The sequence below is a fragment of the Eucyclogobius newberryi genome, unplaced genomic scaffold (assembly GCF_026437365.1).
Source record: "Eucyclogobius newberryi isolate DKJ021-1_F unplaced genomic scaffold, fEucNew1.0.hap1 SCAF_15, whole genome shotgun sequence".
Classification (NCBI taxonomy): Eukaryota; Metazoa; Chordata; class Actinopteri; order Gobiiformes; family Gobiidae; genus Eucyclogobius; species Eucyclogobius newberryi.
Genome location: NW_027315779.1, coordinates 6,338,932 through 6,350,220, shown reverse-complemented (window position 1 = coordinate 6,350,220; position 11,289 = coordinate 6,338,932). Strand labels below are relative to the sequence as shown.

General features: G+C 39.8%; 1 protein-coding gene across 1 annotated transcript; it reads right to left on the bottom strand.

Moving 5' to 3' along the window:
• Positions 1-632: 632 nt before the first annotated feature.
• Positions 633-7,956, bottom strand: LOC140360581 (claudin-4-like). Its single transcript, XM_072445837.1, has 2 exons — positions 7,412-7,956; positions 633-2,292 (listed from the first exon to the last, which is right to left on the bottom strand). The coding sequence occupies exons 1-2, from the start codon at positions 7,892-7,894 to the stop codon at positions 1,645-1,647; spliced, it is 1,131 nt and encodes a 376-aa protein (XP_072301938.1). The 5' UTR covers positions 7,895-7,956; the 3' UTR covers positions 633-1,644.
• Between the last annotated feature and the right edge of the window lie 3,333 nt (positions 7,957-11,289).

Genomic DNA, 11,289 nt, shown 5'->3' with positions numbered 1-11,289 from the left:
TTGAGAACCACTTACTTAAAAGCTATGATAGCGATATCAAATTATAATTTTCAGCCCTTACCCTTACCCTATTGAATTCTAAAAATCAACTCAAATTATACTTGACGTGATCTTCCATTTCACAGAACAGCAATAACCTTTCATACTTCCCTGTGGCCTTTACCATTGGCCCAGTTGTTCCGCTCTGTTACTTACTGAGTACCTTTAGTCTTGTACGAGTTTCGGTGTTGTTTTGCCCCAGGTGTTTCTGTGGGATCTGGTTTACCTGTGGTCTGAACTCACCTGCCACACCTGAGTATTACACAAAGCAGCTCAATGCACTCGACCAGCTTCCGGGGCCAATCGCTCTCTGATATGTTGTCAGTGGGCTAATGATGCTATATGGAGGTATCCTGAAAGCGAAGGGTTAGGTTATGATGGTTATGATGATAGACCACATCAAAACAAATGGTAAAACATATTCAACTGTATATCATTCTACATTGCCAATAATCCTTTTAGAATCATATATATTTTAAACTGACAATCAAGTATCAATGCCAAATGGCAATAGTCTTACAGATCAAAGTTTGTGAAATGACCTTATATAAGCAAAGAGAATGATCATTATTGTGAGAAAAAGAAAAAAAGACTTATTTTATATTTATATCTATATTTTATTGAAATGTTGACCACCAGATATGTTCTTATATTTGTGAACATAGTACCAAATAAGAACATCTAAAATGTATTTACATTGTTTTAGTACATAGAACTCAACATCCTGCTCCAAAAACAAACATCCTACTGCAGTCACTTTATCAGGAAACAAACACAGACATACTCCAAAAAAGTTCTATACGTGATACAAAACTAAATAAAACAAATGTTATTGTAACGCAAACAATTATCAATTCAAGCTTTCTGTAATGACCTGAAAATATGATATTAAAGGGACAGAGATGTCGCCTGAAGCAACCATCTACAGTTTCAATCTTGGTTGAAACTAAGCAAATAATACGCAAACTTACGCACACACAGACACACACAGACACACACATTTAGACAATCGGCTAAACAAATCCATGTAAAGTGAGAAGGATACTTCCTGGTCAGAGATACAGGGGTGAATTTAACCGACAGTTTCAGTGAAAGATGACACCATTCGGCTAAAAGCTAATTATAGTGACAGGTGTTTTTTGAATAGTCACAATGAAGCCTATACATTACTGTCTTAAAGCGACAGATCTCAATTGGACTAAAAGCTACAAACATTCACTAAGAAAAAAAATTGCTTTCGGAAAGAAATGGAACACATGATAAAATTAGATGAAAAAATAGGAAGCAATTAGTTATCTTTCCATTATTTGGTCTGTTGATCAATTTCCTGTTCCCTGTGAACCACGATTTTGCCCTGACCCACCATTTACCCATGAGCAACACAATAAAAAAAAGTCAAAAAGTATGTTGGATTCAAGACGAACTGGGTTAGGATTGACATAAAGATGGCTAGATAAGTTACATTCAAAACACTCACTATTTACAATTCTAACTTCAGATCGGAGTCTCTTTTGTGGCTTTCACCGGGGAGTTCAACAACAAAACAACAGATAAACAACAAATATGTGCAAAGAATGAAAAGGAATTCATTTAACAGTCATTGGCTCATACGTAATCTTTGCGGTCGTACCCGCCGCTGCTCCGGGGGGCAGAGTAGGCCATCCTGGGGGGCTTGTACTTCTGCTCTTTCGGTGGACAGCTGGTGCACAACATGGCTCCTCCGATTAACAGCAAGGCAGCCGCACCCCATCCGATGTACAGCGACGCTCCCAGCTCCCTCTTCTGAGCATTTATCAGTGTTGGGTTGTAAAAATCTCTGACAGTCACACTCGCCGTCCAAGACACAGGAATCAACACCAGGAGTCCCGCCAAAATGAAGAAAATCCCAGATATGATCATGACTTTTGCTTTGGAGGCTTCATCTTCGATACAGTTGGTGCATTTGGCTCCCACAATAGAAATCAGGACGCCAAGGATGCCCAGGATAATGGAGATGATGATCATAGCTCGAGAGGCCTGCAGCTCTTGAGATAAAGCCAGTAAGGAGTCGTACACCTTGCATTGCATTTGCCCAGTGCTTTGGATGACACAGTTCATCCATAAACCTTCCTGAATGGTCTGCGATGTCACGATGTTGGCGCCAATAAAAGCTGTCACCCTCCACATTGGAAGGGCGCAAGTCAAAATAGTTATGATAAAACCTATTGCGCCCAAGGCAATGCCAACTATCTCCATTCCCATCGACATTTTGTTCTTCTAAAAGGTAAAACAAGCTCCCAAAATCTGTCTTCTTCAGGTGGCTTTGTGGAGTGGCAGCACCTGTTCAAGGGTGTGTTTCAGATGATGCTATAGGAACAGAAAGGCTTTATACCACAAGGGAGTAACATAGGGAAGGGAGGAGGAAAGAAGAGGAGGGAGGGACTTTGTGCTCTTGAGCACACCGACAGTATAGAGTGGAGGAGGGGTGCAGGCTGTGGTCAGTAAACAAATTAAACACGCTATCTTTTTATATGGTTTAGGGTGTATTAATGGATGATTTGGAGAATATTGAATGAACTAATATGAAATTAAGTGTTGAGCTGTGCTAAAAGAGAAATGTATAAGCCGAAGTTAGAAGCAGAATGTGTGTTACTTTCTGTTTTATACAATGAATCTGTGAAGTTTAAAAAACATACAGATCACAGATCCTGTCAACTATTGTTGCATCCTAGTTTTCCTCTGAGGTCAAATCATGAGTTGGGACTTGTACATTTAAACTAGAACTAGAATTATGATAGAGGAGGGAAACAAAATTGTTTGTCAAATGTAAAACTGAAATTCCTAAATATAGTCATGTTTAGTCCTAACACTGGCACTGGCACCAGCAAATAATGGCCTCTGAAAGAGTGGTTTTCACACATCGGGAGCGGAACAAAATTGAGGACACATCATTAATTTTAATAAATAAAACATAATAATAATTACACAGAATTATTACATACAATAATAATCATACCCATAACCTACCGACATCCCAATCTATCCCTCAAGAGAATAAATTATATTATTATAAGTGCTCACGGAGAGACTTGTACACAAGCTGAGCTGCTAAAAAGTCTATTCTCTGAGTCACATGAGCCAGTGCAGAGACCTGAGAACAGGACTAATGTGATCATACTTCCTGGTTCTAGTCAGGACCCGAGCAGCAGCGTTCTGGATGTACTGCAGCTGTTTTACAGCTCGTTTGGAGAGACCAGTGAGCAGGCCGTTACTCATTACAAATGCATGGACAAGTCTGTCCAAGTCTTGTTTAGACACTAAACCTTTGATTTTTAGATGGTAAAAAGATGCTGTTGTTGCTGATGTTAGTAATTTGATGTTTCTCTTGAAGTTCGAGCCTGAGTCCATTATTACCCCCAGATTTCTACCTTGTGACTAAGAGTTTTAGAGTGACTAATAGATTGAAAACTAATAAGATTGAAGCGACATGAGTGAGTGTTGCTGACAAACTGTTCAGCACAGACTTCTGGTTGTTAGCACATCGAGGCAGCATGTAGAGGAACTCGTGGTGCTGATGTTTTATCAGTTATAGCTCCAAAGTGAGTCTAAGTGCCTTTGTGGCTGTGGGGTCGTTGAAATGTTGTTGTTTTTTAATGTGGAATGTTGTTTTAATGGCAACTGACCTGTTGGGTTTGTTAATCTGTTTACTGTTGCAAACTGGACACATGCGCTGTTACTGCCATTTCCAATATATTCAGAAAAGATATCTCTCCCTTGAACCCAAAATTTGGTTAAACAAATTCAACCTTCCTCATAATAAACATGAAGCTTTGACATGCGCCATTTCCGAATCATCATTCCACCATGGCATTTTCTGCCTATTTCTTAACTATTTTAAACTTCATGGGGGCAATGGTGTTCAGACATTCAAAACAAATAAGTAACAGAGTTCAACAAATCATCAACATTAGAACATGAGGCATTTTCAAACTTTATCATTTCCATAAACAGTGCACCTGTGCCATCATTTATGTGTCTCCTTCGAACAATTGCAGGACCAGCCGGTGGTTTGGGAAAAACAGGAATGTAAAAAAATACACCGAAATGATCAGACAGAGCAGCATTGACCTCAATTACCTTTGAAATACTAGCCCCCTTTGTCATTAGCAGATCCAGAGTGTGCCGTCTGCTGTGGGTGGGGCCACTCTGCTGTGGGTGGGGCCACTCTGCTGTGGGTGGGGCCACTCTGCTGTGGGTGGGGCCACTCACGTGCTGAGTTGGACCAAAAGTTTTAAAGGAATTATGGAGGATTTTTTGGCGCCAAATCTGAGTCTCATATCCTACATATCACATGTGGCGTGGACAGCTGATTAGTTATTAGTTCATTCACATGTCAATCATAGGGTGCACTGCTCACCTGCAGCCTCGTTGGCTCGTCCCCAGGAGAGCAGCACATTTCTGCGCATGCGTGGTTGATATGCTGGTGTGTGTCTAAGCGCATGGATCTATAATAATATAGTTCCCTCAGTGTACAGGACAAAATTAAGACAGAGAAAGACAGTTCGAGGTGGCTCAGAAGAGACGAAAATCTACGGAGACGAGAGATGCGATGCGATCCGTCGCGCTAATAAACAAACGCACTTGTAGCAGCGAGGCTGTAGCCTGCCTCCACACGCAGGTGTGTGCGCGCATTCACACTTCTGCTTGAGTTCTCAAATCGGTAAAAAATCCTCCATTATTCCTCTAAGGAAAGCGCTGAACTCTTTAGCTTTTCTGTGCATATGACTGAAAGCACCTCAGTAAAATCATGAATACGACTTTAACAGTGCTTGGAAGACTTCTAATACAAAGAGTGTGGAGGGAGATTCTTTTATTTTAATAGTCACATACTCAAATGACAACCTTGTCATCATAATCTCCCATTTAGTTCTGCAACAATTACATTTCATTATAAAAGAAAAGGTTTTATTCCATAAATGTGATAACATTTGCAAAAGGCCGTCTGCAGAGTTGTGAGTCTAAATATAGTCAACAATCTCCCCTGTAGCCATTAAAACCATGTTATTGGTGCAAACACGGAGACAATACAAACCAATACAACCTCCTGTGCATTGTGTAAACTCTATGCTACCCGTCACTCCGGTTTAAGCGACAGTTGGGATTTAGTTATTGTAAAAATGATCCGAGAGCTCTGAGAAACTGGAACAACTGCATGTTGAGCAAATATGAAAAAGAGTACTCCTTCAGTACACAGACATCTAACATCAGCGAGTATCAGCACAAGACTTGACCTAACATTCACGGAAGAGATACAATAGAAGGAAGTGAAAACTGCTTTGTCATAAATTCAGAAGAATAAAGAAATGAAAGGTTCTCATTTTTTTTGCTTTTGTAATTATTTGAAGGTCATTTGACAGAAAAGCAGAAATGTATCATAAAACCTTCCTTTGCTGCGATGAGGTTATCAGATAACCAAAGTGCACAATAGCACCATTTACATTTATCTGGAATGAGCCACAGTGTGGCATTATGTTGAGATAAAAATCTCTTTTGAGGGAGACCTGGCCATTTAAAAATGTAATTCATTAACAACCCAAATGTAAAATGTCTAAACATGTAAATAATCCATCTCAAGAATAACATCTAAATATTTCAATGAAATTAAATTACAAAGTGTCCCTTAAAGGTTTCTATAGAGACTTTATGCCGTTATGTGACAAATCAATTTTTGTAGTGTTCAACCAATATGTACAATGCATTTCCTGGTTTTAGAGAATGGCAACAAGTGACATGACCAGGCCAAGTTACAGGTAACACATTTTTGGGTTGGTTTCATTCCTCAAATTGGCTTCCCCCGAGCTTCAGCCAAACTTTGAAGATATTCATGGGGTCCATTAACACTTTAAAATAAGTTATTATCATCTCTTTGAATGCATTTAATAAGAAGCGGAAACCCACGAATATGTGATTGTGATTGTTTTGTAACTTGTTCTCTCCCCAGTGCAACTGTTTTGTCAGAATTATTTGTGTCTATTTTCTGGGGTGTCAGACTGGGCGTTAAAATATTAAAATTAAAAATACCTTCCAAAAGTCTGTGATGTGAATTTCATTTTATCCGAGTGAACGTATTGAGCAGGCAGCCAGAATTATCAGTTAGCACTCTGTCTACAATGTGTACAAACAACCTATTCAAAATGCAAAAGTCGCTGAATTCTAAACTCTCGTACAGTAGGTCGAATGTTGGTCCGACCTAGACAGATTTGCCTTTATTCAAAGCAGTAAAACGTCAGTATCGGGGTGTGTCCACAGTATCTTACGGATAGGACGCGTTTTTACAGAAACTGCACAGTGCTTATCTAATCTACTGATGTGACCAGGACACTTCTGTGGAATTAGCATTGAGTTATTATACAAGATAAGGTGGTAGTGTAAAAAAGGTTTATTATAATATATGATAAAATATAATGCAATCAAACTGAAAATGACATATTCATATTTACATCAAAAGTGTCATACAAAATACAGATAATACATTTATGTGGTTGTACAAGTTAACCATTTTAACTTCCTACTATAAGTCTAATGTGTGACTCAGTTTGGACTTTGTAATCCTTGTCACGGGACCAGGGAAAGAGATGGCATGTGGGTCAAATCAATATAGCCAGCTTTACCAACACAAAAAAGAACTATGAAGCATATTATAAAGCATCCATAATTTACTATACATAGTGATCAGTACATAATAAATATACATCTAGAACAATGTCCCAAAACTTATTTCAAATGTATCTTGCCAAAACTTGTCTCAAGCTCCTGCCAATGCCTTTGACCAGAGGTAATTGTAAACACTCACTGTCTTTTCCTTTAAATATGAACAAAGATGAGGCTCACAAAGGCATCACAGCGGATCAATCTATCAGACGACGACAGGTGAAGTGCATCGCAGGTGGCCAGGATAGTTCAGGCAGCCAATAGACATTGTATCCTCAAAGTTGACGCGCATTAGAAAGAACGGACAGGCTCGACAATTGGGTCAGAGCTTCACCAAAACCTCAGCTCTCGTGATCTTCCTGGCGTGCGTCAGTGTTTTAAAATTGTCCAATAGAAGGAACAGTGGTGAACAAGTTAGCAGAATATCGCTTATTTGACGTGACCACCAACAATAGACAGTAGGTCATAATAATAAAAGTCCAACTCCTTCTCTTCAAACATAATCCTTCCTGTTATATGAGCTCTGGGCCACTGATCTTGGCGCGGCCGAATACGCCACTCGACTTTGTGGGGGAATGCTATACCTCATTTTATTCTCATCTGGTGGAGGGCAACTGCAGCAAAGGATACACCCCCCGATCATGAGCAGGGCAGCCGCGGCCCATCCGAGGTACAGCGCCACCCCGATCTCCATCTTCTGCCCGGTTGGGATTATCACGCTGTAAAACTCAACCACGATTGTATTCGCTGACCAAGACACTGGAACAAGCATGGCAAGGGACGCAGTTATGAAAGCCCCGCCAGAAGTAGCCATCACCCGAGCCTTCACCCCTTCTTCTGGGATACAGTTGGTGCATTTGGCCCCCACGGTTGCGATCAGAAGTGCCAGGATCCCGATGATTATGGAGATTACGCACAGCGCCCGGGCGGCTTGGAGGTCTTGCGGTAAAGCAAGCATGGAGTCATATACTTTACACTGCATTTGGCCCGTGCTCTGGAACACGCAGGTCATCCACAGGCCTTCCCAGTAAACTTGAGCGGTCACAATGTTGGCGCCGATGAACGCAGAGACCCTCCACATGGGCAAGGCGCAGCAAACTATGCTCAAAATCCATCCCAGAGAGGACAAGGTGACGCCAACGATTTCAAGAGCTAAGGACACCATCGTTTGTCCGTAAAATGTAAAAGCTTTCGCAAAAATCTGGGTCAAAATCTCAGAATGTTGAGGTAGCTGATTACTCCAAAAGCGCTGGCTTCACAAAAATCACCTTCTAGTGCATACGTGCCTCGTCAACTGTGATATCTCCTCCGGCCCGATCGAGCTTATCTACTTATTGTTTTATTGCTTAGCAGTCAAGCCCACCTGTAGAGTGACACCATTCGGTATATTTATCCAATCAGATTGCGCCTTACTTCGTGGTTTCCTGAGTGTGTGCGACGGAGAGAAAGGACTGCAATGGGCTTTTTGAAATAAACAACAATTTAATGGGTTGACCCTTTGCCCTAAGTACCGCGGGGCATGTCTAGTTTATTGCTGTCAGGAGGTAATGAGTGTCCAAGGGAAGAGCTTGTTATATAGTTGATGAGTGACCACGGGTACGACACACATGGGTTTCTTCTGTAGACGTTACATGAATCAAACGATGAAATGTTGCTACTGTTAATGTTGCTACTGTTTTTACTTGAAAGTACTGGCAAAACAATGAATGTTTATGGAAACACCCTTCAATTGTGTTATGGTGTATTGAGGTCACAACTAGAGATTCTAAAATGATATTTCACGGGTCTAAATTGGACTTTTATGGATAGGCTGGGTTATATTTCAACATAGTTCATACTATTTATAGCAAGTGTTCACTCTATATTGGGACCAGTCACACAACATGTAGTGTAAATGATTGTTCAACTTCAACAATTGACAAGCTGGTGTAACTATTGTAAATGTTAGGGCAGAGCAATTGTTGTAGCAGCACAGGAAATGCAGAAAGGAAGGAATTAAGCATATTTTCATGTTTTATGGTGGAGAGTAATTGCAAAAAGTTATATTGGGGGAAATTCCTGGAAACATCTATCCTATTTATGGTAAATTAAGATAATCTTATGTTATGTGAAAATATGAGTCACTTGGAGTCACCAACATTCCTCAAAAAGTATAAAAACAGGAATAATCCCAACAGTAATTTCCAACTGTTTGTCGTGTTGGTTGAGCATAAATTCCCCCACATACTTCACATTACACTCTGGCTTTTTATAACTGCTTGACACAGTTTAAACACATTGACAATTAGTATTAGGTTTACATGTTGGCCAAAGTATAACCATGAATAACCAGGATAAAACACCCCCGATAAAGAGCGATTAGTTATGATAATTTTGAGCTGTAGGAAGGAAGCAACCTACAAGTCACATGTCACAGTCGCTCTTTAGTAAATAGTCAAATAATGTGGAGTTTGTTCATGTTCAGCTGAGAATTCTACAGTGCTTCTTCAACTTATGTTTAATTTTGTTGAAATAAAAAACTTTTACTTGTGGAAATGGTGGAATGGTGGAATTATTTAAGTTTCGACCTTCATCTTCTTTTTTTTAATAGTTTTTTGGGCCCAAAGGCTTTATTAGACAGGAAAGATAAGCGTGAAATGGGGGATGAGAGAGAAGGGAGGACATGCACTACATTGTCGGAGTCGGGATTCAAAATTCACGGCCTGACACCTGCCGTCAACTTCCGCCCAGATCTCTCTGCACCAGCCCCTCATGGGTCCTCCTGCACGCTAGGACGGCCCCAGGACGGCCCTCGTTCGGGCTATGCCTGGCCGGGCCCCGTGGGAAAAGGCCTGGCCGCCAGAGCTACTCCTAAAATGATCACTTTTATGAAACTGGTAATTTAACTACATAGATTCTACTCCGTTACATCGTCCATCAGTGTAATGTGCAATATCTTAGCCATCAACGCCCATCTGTGGCTTCATTGCGCCAATAATCTTTTGCTCTAATATCTTTAATACCTTTTCTCTGGCATTAGATTTCACAAACACCTCAGTGCTGATGCCTTGATCTCACATAAGCGTTGATGATTGAGTTTCGGTGAGCGCAAAAGGATTATCTGTTTCCTTGTTTGCTCAGACGTGTGGACAGACTGTGGTGTGGGTAAATACTGCTGCTCTTCTTCCTATGACTCCTGCTGCTTAACATGACCTAAATTAAATGTGGTAATAAGTGACAGGTTGTATCGTGGTTTGTGTGATTGGGTAAGGTTCTTTATCAGACTGGGACATTGGCAGTAGCAATAAGGTATGAAGTAACCTAAATCCAGATGCTTAAGGTGTCATAAAAGTATAAAATAATGTCTCAATAGTTGAATTACTGATCGAGAGAGTCCAATGAAAGACGAGTTTAAGGCATCTCAATGTAGTAAAAACAATAATATAAACTATACCCAGGCAGGTACTAAATTAAACTCTCATTGAAAATAGACTTTTGATGTATAAATATACAAACATGAAATGTCTACAGTAGAGTATAAATATTGAAAGAAATTAAATAAATCGGAGCTTTCCTGTTTTATAATGGTCTCTATAATAATGACAGCAATGTCCATAGAATCGAATGTGGTATCCATAAATTAAGAATTGACCAATAAAATAAGGTACAAAATAAACTCAGTCTGACATTTACATAAACATTTATAGATGGTCGGAAATAGTGCAGAAAGTGAACAGAGCGTGAATTGTATTGGTTGAGTATTGTTAAAGTTGCAGGTGTCAATCTTCTATTCATCTCATCTGAGTGACATAATTAGATTTCACCATTAATATATATATTGGTTCTCAGGTGCGCTGTATGGACTCAACAAATAGTAAATAAAGTAAACAAGCATCAAACAGACACATATTTTTGGTGGTGTTAAGCTAATACATGTATCTGTCTTGCATGTATTCACTAACAAGGAATAATAAAACTTGACCTGTTTTTTTCACCTATTAATCTCCTAGTAGTACATTTTCAGCAAACCAAAAACATCCCAAGCAAGCAGTAACTTTTCCACCAGAAATGCACATTTAAATGTATCTTTCTAAGGTACTGCTAAAACCAGCATGAGAAAAATAATCTACAAACTTGCTATGTTTAATTTTTGTCTTTATCCTTTTAAGATACAATGAACAATGGTGTTATTCTCTGGTTTTGTTGCGTGTATACTAATATTCTCCAATAGAAAAAGACCAGGCTCAGTCTCTGTGTCATTGATACGGCTGACCTCATAAACCAGGAACTGACCATGTTTAACTGCACTCTTTGTATGAGCAGCAGTATCACCACTGTCTGTTGTTCACCGCCTCAACCCATCACCGACTTTATTTTCACTTTACAGGGGATTTCCATTCAACAGGGTCTACAGCTCGGTGTCCACAGGGGGCGCTGCTCGTAAAAAGACTCATTTAGTTAGGGATAAGTCCTTTGAAGAGTCCATAAGGGATTTGGGCAAAATGGCTTCTGTGAGATTTATGGTCATGCAGTTTTATGATGTTTGAACAGAAAGAGATGATAAAGTTTCATGTTCATTTG

Excerpts from the sequence above, each read along its gene's own strand:
- LOC140360581 (XM_072445837.1), bottom strand. The coding sequence starts at position 7,894 with ATGGTGTCCTTAGCTCTTGAAATCGTTGGCGTCACCTTGTCCTCTCTG. Across the intron at positions 2,293-7,411 it reads GGCAGAAGATGGAGATCGGG|AACAAAATGTCGATGGGAAT; the intron begins GTGGCGCTGTAC and ends ACCTTTTAGAAG.